This window comes from Geotrypetes seraphini, chromosome 11 (assembly GCF_902459505.1).
Source record: "Geotrypetes seraphini chromosome 11, aGeoSer1.1, whole genome shotgun sequence".
NCBI classification, from domain to species: Eukaryota; Metazoa; Chordata; class Amphibia; order Gymnophiona; family Dermophiidae; genus Geotrypetes; species Geotrypetes seraphini.
In genome coordinates, this window is record NC_047094.1 from 15703743 (window position 1) to 15717818 (window position 14076).

Sequence of the window (14076 nt, forward strand, 5' to 3'; positions counted from 1 at the left end):
ATCCACGGAGCCCCAGCGCGGACAGCTTTTCAAGCAAACTTGATTGAAGTTTCAAGTTTGCACACTGCACCACGCATGTGTGTGCCTTCCTGATCCACTAGAGGGCGCATACCCTCCTCATGGTCCTCAGTTCTTAGTTTTCCGCTGAGCCAGAAAGACCTTGTCTCTCTTCTCTGCGTTCTTCTAAGTGCCTTTCTGGCACCGCGGCTTCTTTATTTTGTTAGGGAGTCGCTGTGCGTTTGTTAATTGATCGTGTGTTTCTTTGTTTCAAAAAAAAAAAAAAAAAAAGAGGACTTTTTATTGTGTTTTTCCTCTGGCAGGCCCTTCTTGGGCCTCAGCCATGCGGCTAGGCCTCATTTGCCTGCAGCTGTATTTTCTTCTCCCCTGGCCTCTCTCTGGGCTCACCTCGTGTGAGCAGAATGGCCGGGACCCTCTTTCCTTCGTTGGAATCGGACTGTGCAGCTTCGATCCCCGGTAAGTTTTTCTTTCTTTCTTTCTTCTAGGTGCGTTACCTCGGTAACGCCACCGGCTGAGTCTCAGGCATTCCAGGCATCGAGTGCGATCGTGCCCGCCTCTATGAGACCTTCAAAGCGTGCCTCCTTTCATGGGAATACTCATATCGAGGTTGCCCTTATGGAGTGCACTGCTGCACCTTTATTACCAGTTTCATTGGTACGGTGCCGACTTCTGAACTCGATGTGCCTCGACGTCGACTGGAGCTTCGTGCCTCGACGTCGACTGGAGCTTCGTCCCTCGACGTCGACTGAGGCTTCGTGCCTCGACGGAGGCTTCGTGCCTCGACGGAGGCTTCGTGCCTCGACGTCGACTGAGGCTTGGTGCCTCGACGGAGGCTTGGTGCCTCGACGGAGGCTTGGTGCCTCGACGGAGGTTTGGTGCCTCGACGGAGGCTTCGTGCCTCGACGGAGGCTTCGTGCCTCGACGGGGGCTGTGTGCCTCGACGTCGACGGGGGTTTCGTGCCTCGACGGGGGTTTCGTGCCTCGACGGGGGTTTCGTGCCTCGACGGAGGCTTGGTGCCTCGACGGAGGCTTGGTGCCTCGACGGAGGCTTGGTGCCTCGACGGAGGCTTGGTGCCTCGACGGAGGCTTGGTGCCTCGACGGAGGCTGTGTGCCTCGACGGAGGCTGTGTGCCTCGACGGAGGCTGTGTGCCTCGACGTCGACGGGGTTTTCGTGCCTCGACGTCGACTGAGGCTGCGTGCCTCGGCGTAGACGGAGGCTGCGTGCCTCGACGGAGGCTGCGTGCCTCGACGGAGGCTTGGTGCCTCGACGGAGGCTTGGTGCCCCGACGGAGGCTTCGTGCCTCGACGGAGGCTGTGTGCTTCGACGGAGGCTGTGTGCCTCGACGTCGACGGGGGTTTCGTGCCTCGACGTCGACTGAGGCTTCGTGCCTCGGCGTAGACTGAGGCTGCGTGCCTCGACGGAGGCTGCGTGCCTCGACGGGGGCTTGATGCCCCGACGGGGGCTTCGTGCCCCGACGTTGATGGGGGCTTCGTGCCCCGACGTCGACGGAGGCTTCGTGCCCCGACGTCGACGGAGGCTTCGTGCCTCGACGTCGACGGAGGTTTCGTACGTCGACGGAGGCTTCGTGCCTCGACGTCGACGGAGGTTTCGTACGTCGACGGAGGTTTCGTGCCTCGACGACGACGGAGGTTTCGTGCCTCGACGGAGGCTTCGTACCTCGACGTCGACGAAGGTTTCGTGCCTCGACGGAGGCTTCGTGCCTCGACGGAGGCTTCGTGCCTCGACGGAGGCTTCGTGCCTCGACGTCGACGGAGGTTTCGTGCCTCGACGTCGACGGAGGCTTCGTGCCTCGACGTCGACGGAGGCTTCGTGCCTCGACGTCGACGGAGGCTTCGTGCCTCAACGGAGGCTTCGTACCTCGACGCCGACGAAGGTTTCGTGCCTCGACGTCGACTGGGGGCTTGGTGCCTCGACGTCGACTGGGGGCTTGGTGCCTCACCACCGCCTGAGGCCTTGTGCCTCGACGTAGTATGCGGCTGGGTGCCTCGACGTCGTCTAAGGCTTTGTGCTTTGATTTTCTGACTCAATGTCGACTGGGGCTTGGGGTCTCGATGTCGACTGAGGCTGTGTGTCTTTGTACCTTCAACGTCGGCTGCGGCGTTTGCTCCGCGTCATTTGACGCTGGTGCTTTGACGTCGCCTGAGGCTTGTGCCTCGACGTCGACTGAGGCTGAGGGCCTCATCGTCGGCTGGAGCTCGGTGCCTCGTCGTTGCCGAGGCTTCGTGCTGTCGACGGAAGCTTTGTGCCTTGACGTCACTTGGGCCGTTTTACCTCGGCAGCGGCTGAGGTATTGGGCCTCGGCGTCGACTGCGGGTTTGCGCCTCGGCGTCTCCAGCTCCGGTTCGAGAGGCTTCCCCGCTTTCTCTTCGGTTCATTCCGGGCAGCCGTGACGGAATCTTGTAGTGCGGAGTTTGGTTTCCTGGAGGAGACTCTCTCCCTGCTCCGGCTCTATTGCTCCCGCCATGCGTCATCTCGCTTGGCGCAGAGTGTGGCTGAGGATCCGAACCTCCAGGGTCGTCTCGCCGCTTTTACTTGCGTGAGTTCTGCGCTTCTTCAGGCCTCTCTTGCGGTGGCCACTAACCGCCTCTCAGACCGCGACCGGTCCTTCGCCCCTCGGGACGCCTCCAGCTAAATCCCGTCTGCCTTGGTGGGTTGGTCTCCTTCTCCGGAGGGGCCCTCTGGATACCTTTCTTGTGTTATCTCGGCCTCCTTTGCAGCAGCCGCAATAGCTGCAGCAGCGCCGGGTTAGGGTTCAGCCGCCGGCTTCGGCGACTCCTGGCCGTCTTTTTGACTATTCTCGCATAGCCTCTGGGCTGCTCCCCTTCTGGGGATTCCTCCCCTCCCTTCGGGAGGGGTGTCTCTGTGTCTACGCACCGGGAGTATTGCCTCTCTTCTGTCGGTTGGGCATTCCCATCCTCCCTTCTGCGTCTGGTCCTGGCCCTTCGTGACCTGCACTAGTTTCTAGTACGGGAGTGGGTCAGACTCTGCCCACCCCGGTCTCGGGAGTCCGTCGGGGCGGACCTGGACCCAGTTTGTCTGCGCTCCTTCTTGTCTCGGCCTCAGGGGGAGGCCCTTGTTTGTTTACGCCGGAAGGTGGCCCCTCTGTCCTCGGTCCGCCTCCGGTCTTTTCTGCCTCTGCCTCGGCAGGCTGCCTGTCGGCGCTTGAGTCAGCTGGTGTCTCAGCGGTCTTCGACCTCGGCTGAGCTGTTGCTGATCCTTTTTGGATCAGGGGTCTCCACGGTGATGTCCCGCTGTTCGCCTGGTTTCATCTTCGTGTTCCCCGCTGGACCCGAGCATCTCAGTGATGGCAGGATCGGGATCCTGCTTCCCAGCACATTGTGGTGCCTCCCTCCTGGACACGCTCGTTTCGTTGGTGGGCCACCACTTCGTATCCCCGCATCAGAAGGTTCTGCCGATGGACTCCTCGGCATGGGCTTAGGGGTGCACCTCGACGGCCTTCGGACTCAGGGTCCTTGGTCGGGTGCAGACTGTCGCAGCCGCATCAATCTGATGGAGCTCCGGGCCATTTACAATGCCGTGGTGGATTTTCGTTATGGGTTGCAAGATTGCGGGGTCCTGGTGCGTCCCGACATCTCAGTGGCGTTGTTTCTGTGACCAAGCCAGGGTGTACAGGTTCCCTGTTACTTTGCAGGGAAGCCCTTCGTCATTGGCAGGGGACGTTACACCGCTGCTTCTTTCTTCGGGCGGTGTTTTTCCAGGGCGTGCAGCATTGTCTGTTGGACACGTTGAGTCGCCCTTTTCGACCGCATGAATGGTTGCTCCATTCTCGGACTCTGCGGCATGTGGTTGTTCGGTGGGGTACCCAACAGGTAGTTCTGTTCGCTTCGCCCCTCACTCACTGGTTGCCTCGATATTGCTCGAGGATGTTCTCCTGGGTTCGCATCGAGGAGGATGCTTGCCTTCTCGATGGAATGGGCAGGTTCCTCTATGCGTTCCCTCCCTTTACTCTGATTCTCGGGTCTTTGATACACCTCCTGTCGGTCTGCGCCACCAGGATCTTGATGGCTCCTCTGTGGCCCTGGCGGCCATGGTTCTCCTTGCTCCTCCAGCGTGTCGGGGAGCCTCAGCTTCTACCTATGTTCCCGTCTCCGCTGTCTCAGTGTTGCGGTTTCTGTTGCATTCCAATCTGCAGTCTCTACACTTATCAGCTTGGTTCCTCGCAACGTGCCTCCCTCCTTCTGTTTCTCTCAGTCGGTGGGGGTGTTCTCGAGGCCTCTCGAAAGATCTCCACTCGGCAATGCTTTTCCCAGATATGGTCCTGATTTGCTGAGTGGTGTGCTGAGCACCGCATGGATTCGCTCTCTGCCTCCTTGCCTTCAGTGCTGGATTTTCTGTTGCACTTGTCTCGGTCTGGTCTCAAGTCTACATCTATTCGAGTCCACCTCTGTGCTTTTGCTGCCTTTCTTCGGCCGCTAAATGGGACGCTGCTCTCCGTCCACCAGATGGTTTCCCGTTTTATGAGGGATCTCTTCATTGTACATCCCTCCGGTGGTTTGGGATCTTTGTGTGTTCCTGGCTCAATTGGTGATACCTCCATTCGATTCCATTGATAAAGCTCTTTTGAATTACTTCACCTGGCAGGTGGGTTTCCTGGTTGCTCTCACGTCTGCTCGCAGAGTCAGTGAGCTGCAAGCTCTGGTTGCGGACCCGTCTTTTCCTGTATTTCATCATGACACGGTGGTCCTGCGTACTCAACCCCAGTTCTTGTCCAGGGTGGTTTCGGACTTTCCTTTCGATCTTTCCATTGTTCTTCCGGTCTTTTTTCCGAAGCCCCACTCGCCTCCTAGCGAGGTGGCGCTTCACACAATTGACTGTCAGAGGGCGTTGGCTTTTTGTCTTCAACGCACTCAGTCTCCTTGGACGGTTCCTCAATTCTTTTTGTCCTTCGACCCTAATTGGTTGGGACGCCCAGTTTCCAAGCGCACCTTGTCCAACTGGTTGGCTGCTTGTTTTTCCTTTTGCTACGCTCAGGCTGGTCTCGCGCTGCAATGTCGAGTCACGGGACATAAAGTCCGAGCGATGGCGGCTTCTGTAGCTTTCCTCAGGTCGACGCCTATCGAGGAGATTTGCAAGGCTGCCACTTGGTCTTCGGTTCATACTTTCACCTCCCACTACTGCCTGGATACTCTGTCCAGGAGCGACGGCCGGTTTGGCCAGTCGGTTTTGCGTAATCTGTTTTCTTGTATTGCCAACTTCCCTCCGTCCCTTTTTGGTTAGCTTGGAGGTCACCCACATGTGAGAATATGCTGCCTGCTTGTCCTGGGATAAAGCACAGTTACTTACCGTAACAGGTGTTATCCAGGGACAGCAGGCAGATATTCTCACAACCCGCCCGCCTCCCCGAGGTTGGCTTCTTTGCTAGCTATCTGAACTGAGGACCATGAGGAGGGTATGCGCCCTCTAGTGGATCAGGAAGGCACACACATGCGTGGTGCAGTGTGCAAACTTGAAACTTCAATCAAGTTTGCTTGAAAAGCTGTCCGCGCTGGGGCTCCGTGGATGACGTCACCCACATGTGAGAATATCTGCCTGCTGTCCCTGGATAACACCTGTTACGGTAAGTAACTGTGCTTTATTATTATTATAAGAATAATTTCCTAACTGCCGTTAGCCTCCTGATGGATGTCTAAATCCAAAGGGCCATTCCCTTTGCTTTAAGAATTTTCAGACACAAACTTCCTTGGTCCTTGCTTTTCCATAAATTCAATCCCACTGTGGCTTGTACGTTATCTTCATCGAGAGTGGCGGCTTTTTTTAGGCATTAGGATAGTGATTTCCAAACTTATTACTATGGTGGAGCCCCTAAAATAGTTTTTCATACACCAGGGTACCCTAGGGTTCTGCGCAGGATTGTGTAATCGGAATCGGAAGCAATTTTTGAGCTGTGGAGCTGGAGTCAGTTGGTGAAAATGTGCTGACTCCAATTCCTAATGGGGTTAAATTGTATGTCATGCAAATATTATAATGCTTAAATTTCTTATTTCACAGATAATAATTTGATTGACCCATTTGTTTCAGGATATGTTTTACTTTAAGAATGTATTTTGATATCAAGTTCTTTGATGATTACAAAATGTAATATATTTTACTAGTGTTTAAGCCCGTTACATTAACGGGTGCTAGAATAGATGTCTTTCTCCTGCCCCCCTGTCTTTTTCTTCCTTTCTTTCTGTCTCTCTCCCTGCCCCGTCTATCTTTTTTCTTTCTGTCTCTCTCCCTGCCCTGTCTATCTTTCTTTCTTTCTTTCTCCCTCCCACTGTCTATCTTTATTTCTTTCTTTTATCTTTTTTTCTTTCTGTCGCTCTCCCTGCCCAGACCCTCACTGAAGCCGCCTTCCAGCAGTGCCAGCTAAGGGATCCCTTGCCCTTTCCTCAATCCAGCTGTGGTCAGTTGCCCGCACACTCCTGGCGGGGGAGGGGAGGGGTTCCTTTAGCTCTCATTCGCTGAGGTGGTGGTGGGCCACCCTATCCATGCACTCTCTCTCTCTCCTACCTGCACTCCAAATGCCTGCTTCTCTCACCAGCCCAAAGCCTCTCTCTCTAGTGGCTATCCCATGTCTCTCTTCTCCTCACCAACCCAGGCCCCAACTCCCAATCAGGCATCTCTTTCCGCCCCCACCCAACTATCATTCTCCTCCTTGTCCTCCACCCTCATCTCATGATTGATTCCCTTGCTCCTGCCCCCAGCTGACCGTCTAATCTGCCGGTTCCTTCTTCGGACAGATGGAAATGATCTCCTTCTCCCCCCTTGCTCCAGGGGAGTTTACTTTTGGGGGGGGGTCACAGTCGCGAACATCGGGAGTTTTTGTTGTTGCAAGCTCCCCTTTCCCCCTACATGCCAGCGATTGTTGGGGGTTTTTGGGGATTTTTTCGGCAGACAGAGAGAGGGCGGGAGGCGGGGGAGTGGCTGCCATGGTGATCTGACCGACTCCCTTGCCGGAGTTATTTTTCAATTTAAAGGTGCCGCGGTGGCTCCTCTAACGATCGCCGCCTGCATTAGAAGTCTTCTCTGAAGCAGGTGCGGCTCGTGACAGGAGCCACGGCGGCACCTTTAAACTGAAAAATAACTCCAGCAAGGGAGCCGGCCAACTGGCAGCTCGAGTCGGAGCTTCGGTCTGGCCTGCTCCCTGCTCGCCTTGCCGTATTGTATTTTTTAGTTGAAAGACGCGGCGGCTCCTCTCATGATCCCCACCTGCGTCGGAAGTCCGACGCAGGCGGGGATCGTGAGAGGAGCCACTGCCGCGTCTTTCAACTAAAAAATACAATATGGCAAGACGAGCAGGGAGCAGGCCAGACCAAAAAACAGAACCCTAAGCGCGCATGCGCACTCCTACCTGCGGGTCCCTACAGCTCACAGAAAACAGGCGCACGCAGTGGGAGTGCGCATGCGCGGCTTAGGGTTTTATTATATTAGATGATATTTATATTAGTGAAAGTAGCACCTAGAGCAGGGGTGTCAAAGTCGGTCCTCGAGGGCCGTAATCCAGTCGGGTTTTCAGGATTTCCCCAATGAATATGCATTGAAGGCAGTGCATGCAAATAGATCTCATGCAGATTCATTGGGGAAATCCTGAAAACCCGACTGGATTCTGGCCCTCGAGGACCGACTTTGACACCTGTGACCTAGAGAATAACACGGGGATAGTTTGTCCCCGCCCCATCCCTACCAGCTCTGAGCCCATCCTCGTGAACTCCTATGTACCGGTAGCTATATAAATAAAAAGAGTTGGAGTCAGAAGGTTTTGTGTACCCACTCCACAGCCCTGGTTCCACAGAACCCATTTTGGAAATCATTGCATTAAGTCTTGAAGTCTAGTGGTTTAAGTATACAGCTCTGAAACGATTTTGATGTGGCGGCTAAGAACCAGGGAAAGCCAGACTCCAAATCCCATTTGCACAAGTCGTTTCACCCTCTGTTGTCTCGGGTAAAAAAATTAGACCCGAAGCTCTCTTGGGACAGGGAAATGCCTTCTGTTCCTGGATGTAACCCACCTATAACTACCAATGGAAACAAGTGAGATTAATCCAAACAGAGAGAGAAACTGAACATTTTCTTCATGACCTAGCTCTTAAACTCCATCACTGGAAACCATACAGCTTTGACCTCGAATCTCTGTGTTGGCTTCAATCCTTATTTACTTTGGGGCGCAAGGATCTTTTAACTTACCTCTCATGTCGCTGTGTACTTCTAATGAACGTATGTGTTGTCTCTGGCATTTAGCATGGTTGCATTCCTAGACAACAGTGATTTGGTGCAAAATATTTCCTTTATTTTATGAAATCTTTAAAGCAATTTCCTTGGATGCATGTGACTGAAGCAGGTGATGACAGAACTGAGTAACTTGTCTTCAGTTACTCTGCCATTATATTGATTGGAATGAAGTGGGCAAAGGCTAAATGAGAGCTTTTAATTATGTGAATAATCATTTATTTATTTGAATTTGTACCTTGCTCCTTTTCAGTAGTAGCTCAAAATGAGTTATATTCAGGTACAGGAGATATTTCTCTGTACTTGGATGGCTTACAATCTTGTACCTGAGTCAGTTGAGAGTTAAGTGCTCAAGACCCCGCATTAGCCCAGTGTTCTGACCTTGAGAGAGGTCAGAAGAGACAGAGGGAAAAATGCTTGAATACCTGAATTTTAAAAAACCAAACCCTGCTTAGACAACCTCCATTGATAGGCGGTATATAAATATAAATAATTAATAAACGCGAAACTTGATCTGTAAACAGGGGAGGTTGGGAGGAGAGTAATGCTAGGGTTCTGGGAATTCTTGGAGGTGGGCGATTATTGGAATCATAATTTGGATTTGCGAGAGACTTCAATTAAAGGGAAGATCGAAGGAACGAGGCGAAGAGGTCGACCTGCAATCAGATAGCTGGACATCTAATCTAATCTGAGAGTTATGCGTTGCGCTATGCCTTCAAAGATTCAAGGCAACTTACAGTATAATTTACAGAGAGCAGGTTAGTACAGTGCAAGGAAGCTTAGATGTATATTACAATACAAAGATGCATTAGAGATACAATAAGATCTTTGGCATTCTTTGAGGTAGAGATTGTCGTAGCATGCAGTTAGAGGTAGTTTGGTACAACTCAGCGGTGCTGCAAGAAGTACATTAAATGAACATTTAGGGGAGGAATGAATACAGCAAGAGAGTTAATATGGTTGAGTGTAAAATGTCATGAGGACGATAGTCTGTTTCAGTCATTAACTAGTGGTTGGCTGAGTACTTGGTTCCATATTGAAAGCAACCATGGGGATGACACTGGAGGACCTTACCGGACAAGCACAAAACAGCTCTTTTTAGATCTGGGGGCCGCCGCGTGAGCGGACTGCTGGGTACGATGGACCACTGGTCTGACCCAGCAGTGAAAATAATAATAATAATAATAACAGCTTATATACCGCAATACCGTGAAGTTCTATGCGGTTTACAAAGATTAAGCAAAGGTACAAATTGATTGACTTTAAGAGGGGAGGAAGAAAGAGGGTTAATAGGACAGGAAATCCATTTTTGAGGAGAGAGTGATCAATAGAACAAGTTAATCGCTATAGAGGGGAGAGAGAAGAGAGAATCAGTTGTCTAGATACTTTAGGAACAGGTGTGTTTTCTGACGTTTCCTAAATTCCTCATAAGTAGTGGGCGAAAGCAATTGTTCTAGGTCTTTACCCCATGATGCTGCTTGGTGCGAAACAATTCTTATGTTCTTATCTAGGTCTCGAACATGAGTCGATGACCCCTAACTAACTAACTCAAAGGGTTTTCCTGCTCTGAAGCAGAAAGGGTAGGTGATTATTAGAGGCTCTGAGTAGGTACTGCTTGATAGAATGGCTGTCTTATGTTTATTAAAAGATTTGTTATATCGCCCAATCATACTTCTAGGTGGTTTACATCCAATAAAAATGAAAAATAAAATTATACAAATACCACATTACAGACATCAATACTACCGAGGTATAAATGAAACAAGTAATTTAACATAGATTAAGCTCAAACAATAGGAAAGGGTTAAAAAACGACCAAAAAAAAAAATTTTTATTCTTTTTTTTTAAAAATTTTAAATTTATTCATTTTTGAATTCTTACAACAAGTGAATTAAACATAATACAAACAATTTTCACATATCACTTGTACTTACAAACAAATAGTCTTGTAAGATAAAATAAATACCCCCCTTTTTATCAATATTCCTAATTCCATATGATATACATTTCCCACCCCACCCCCACATATCTGCTACCCATGTGCTAAAATATCTGATCATTAGAGTAAGTAGTCAATGGTTCCCATATTTTTTTAAAATTATGAAGATTCCCTTGTTGTAACGCTAACATCTTTTCCATCTTATATATGTGACAAACTGAATTCCACCAAAATGTATAATTTAATTTAGTATAATCTTTCCAATTTTGAGTAATTTTTTGCATGGCGACCCCTGTCAATATTAATAATAACTTGTTATTATTTGCAGAAATTGGACTCTGAGTTCTCATTGCTATACCAAATAATATAGTGTCATATGAGAGTCCTACATGGTTTTCTAATAATTAAATTATTTTTTTTAAAAAGGACAAGAGGGAGGGGGGGAAACACGGGGACTCGCCGAAAGCAAGTCTAAAATGATTGTAAAACGTCTTTTAAAGGACGATCATACACCAAAGACATCCTTAAACAAGAAAGTTTTCCATTTGGATTTGAATTTATTTAGAGATGTTTCCTCTCTCAAATGGTTTAGTGCCGAATTCCAAAGTGTGGGAGCAGTGACTGAGAAAATATATGTCCGCATAGTGTTGATATATCTTGAGGAGGGAATCGAAAGTAAATTCTGATTGACAGATCTGAGGGATCGTTGGGAGGCATACGGGATTAAAAGCTTATTGATAAACTCAGTTTGACCGCAAGTTTTGGTTTTGAATGTTAATAGTAGATTTTTATATATGATTTGATGCTCTGCTGGTAACCAATGTGCATTGATCAGCAAAGGGGTTACATGATCACATTTTCTTGCATTAGTTATAATTTTAATAGAAGTATTCTGTACAATTTGTAAACGTCATAATAAATTAAACTATTTATTTTAAAAATTTCTATACTGCCAAAAATCTCAGTGGTTTCCAAAGTTACCTATATAAAAACATAAAATTACACATACATTAAAGCATTGCAATTCAAGATCATCACACATCTGGTTAATAATATAAAAAAATACTCTGCAATACCTTTAACAGATACCCATCAACTGTAATTAAGGGAAAATAAAACAGTTTCAGAGGAATAATTATCGTTATCATAAGTAACTGATTGGGAAAGATAATGACTTTCCTTGTAATTTTGAATCAAGGTTTAAAATCACTTGCCATTCTCTCAGATCCAATAGTGAAGAATTGATGTCTATTCATCACAATACTTTGCCAATGGCCCCCATATCTTTACAAAGTTATTATTTCTTTTCCTTTTCTTTTCTTTCTTAGCTCTGTTTAGCACACTCAAGGGGGAGGGTGGATTTGGGGTGTAATTTAATAAGATTTGTTATCATATGTTATATACATTTAGTATACTCTATTTTAGTTGAAAATGTGATGAAGGGTGGGTGGGTGGGGTGTTTGTTTTTTTACACTATTAGATTTTATGTGTTAGATATTATAGTGCTATATTGGAATTACTTGTATGATATATTTTTGTGCACTTGTTGTTTGATTTGAAAATGAATAAAGATTTAAAAAAAAAAAAAAAAAGACACAGATCCAATAGTGATTTTTTTTTTAATCCCATTTCTTTAACTTGTTTATCTTTTTTCTGCTTCAGGCACAGAAAAGGTTGCACAGTCCTCAGATTTCCCAGCAAGACTCTGCAGGTCGTGTACACGGTGTGCAGAAGCAGCTTTTGCCTGTCTCTAACGATGAATCCAAGGAAGACCAAAGGAGGCACGAGGCAGCAGAACTAATCCAAAGCCAATGGAGAAAATATAAACGCATGGTGAGTGTTTTTTTAGTTAGGTTAATGTTTTTCACAGGATATTGGAGGAGACAGACCCAGAGACCCTTGATTTCTTGTGGCCTGTGAGAAAGATGACTCACTGCAGTCCAGCTTTAGAGAGCCTGGTCATTAGCAGAAACCTGCTACAGTCTTGTGGCATTACGAGGCACTACCTGAAAAGTAGGCATGGTTAGGTGTGGTTGACTTAGGCGTCAGAAAAACCTGGCTTAATGGACTGGTTCCTACCTTGACAGTGCCTGGCAATGCCCAAGTCCACTTAGGCACCACTAGGCGTGATTCTACAAATGGAACCTAGCGATCAATTGACAACTATGCAGAGCAGAGCCTACAATGTAGGCGCCCTTGGGCGCCATTTATAGAATCAGGCCCTAAGCGCCAATTCTTTCAACATAATTGTCCGTAGAGAATGCTAGATGCGAGCACTTAGGCCAGCCAAAGAGTTATTGAACATATATTTATGTTTATTAAACACTTCATATACAGCTTAGCTAAACAAAAGACCAAAGCGATTTACAATAAAACAATCTTCAGGTAATTTAAAAACAGAAAGGAACTCCATTTAAATAGTAAGAATTACCACTCAATAAACCATCCTAGATTACATAAAATCCAGACATCCCTATTCAGACATTCTGTATGAAAACCAGCTCCCATCTGCAGCCCAGCTTCAACTTTTCATTGGGTGTATCCTCAAGGAAGTATGGATTTCCAAATGTATTCTCTTCATCTATTGGAAAATGCCTTGTCCTTCAAGCAAGTGGTTCTTACCCCTCATCCACTGTCCAGAGCTTGTGTACAGAATCGGAAAGTAGCAGAAGAAAAATCATAGAGATGATGGGGGCCACCACAGAGGTCTCCAGGGGCCATCATTGGCCCCTGAGTCTTGCATTAAAGAATACAGGGCTAGGATGTCTGATATAAGCTCCGTATATCCTATGCACATTTATTATGGACATCCTGACAATCGAGCTAATTTGCAGCCCTCAAGGACTGGATTTGAGGATTCCTTTAAGTTGCAAGAATTTGTCTTCTCTGCAATTAGTGTTCACTTTCAACAGCAGCAGCTGCCCGCTAGTTGTCGACTTTTAGTACGTTTGCTTTGCTGATGCTGTGGGTATCTCTGGTGCTTAATAGTTTCTTTTTCAGTAAAAACTGTGAAAAGAATGTGAGCTAAAGGAAGGTGAATACATGTAACAGAAAGGAAAGGAAAGCCATAGATAACAGAGGTGTATGGTACTGCAAAAGGAAACAGACTGAGAGGGCCATAGGTGTGTCTTCCTGTGCAAACAACATATGATTCCTTAAGGAATGATTAAGCACTTCAACTCGCAAGTTGCTTGCAGAAGACATCAATCATTTTCTTCTCTCCGCCCCCTTGTTTCTCTGAGCAATGCCACCATTCTTTGTTGCCCTGTTGAGTGTTAGTTTATTAACTTTTAGTTACTATTGCTGAGCAGATCAAACTTATCTGGATTTCTATTGCTGAGCAGATCAAACTTATCTGGATTGGGGAGTTCCATGAGTCTCCCCCCCTTGTTTTCATTTCCTCTCCTAGGGGTTATCACTTGCTTTGGTATGGACTGAAATGATGAGGCACTGCCCAGAGAGACGAGGGGGAGGAGATTAAAAAATGATTGATATTTTCTGCAAGCAAATTGCGAGTTGAGGTGCTTAACCCATCCAAAAGGAATTGTATGCTGTTCTACAAGAAAGAGGATTATCAAAGTAAGGATCTAATCCTTCCTTATCTGCCATCATATTTTGTGTTTTTTAGGCATCCCATTGAACCTGTTAATAACTGACAAAATTATATGCTATTAATTTGAATTTTGTTTTTTCTTTTCAGAGAGAAGAAAGTAGTTTGGATGAGGTAAGCAGTTGTGGTGTGTCTTAGGAAGCTGCAAGCAGACATATTAAAGATAAAGAATGAAGGGCCAAAGGAAGGCAGGGCAAAGAAAACTGAATGAAGAGAGAGAGAAGAGCCTAAGTTATTACAGTAACAAATTCAAGTAC

At 47.6% G+C, this 14076-nt stretch overlaps 1 protein-coding gene across 9 annotated transcripts in view; it reads left to right on the forward strand.

The window, feature by feature from the left end:
• The window catches only part of IQCE (IQ motif containing E), a 76335-nt gene that overhangs the window by 52919 nt on the left and 9340 nt on the right, over positions 1 to 14076 (forward strand). For all 9 annotated transcript variants that reach the window (XM_033963897.1, XM_033963895.1, XM_033963894.1 and 6 more), the window contains 2 exons: positions 11872 to 12042; positions 13910 to 13933. In XM_033963897.1, the coding sequence (XP_033819788.1) occupies positions 11872 to 12042; positions 13910 to 13933 (195 nt within the window). The remainder of the gene's footprint in view (positions 1 to 11871; positions 12043 to 13909; positions 13934 to 14076) is intronic.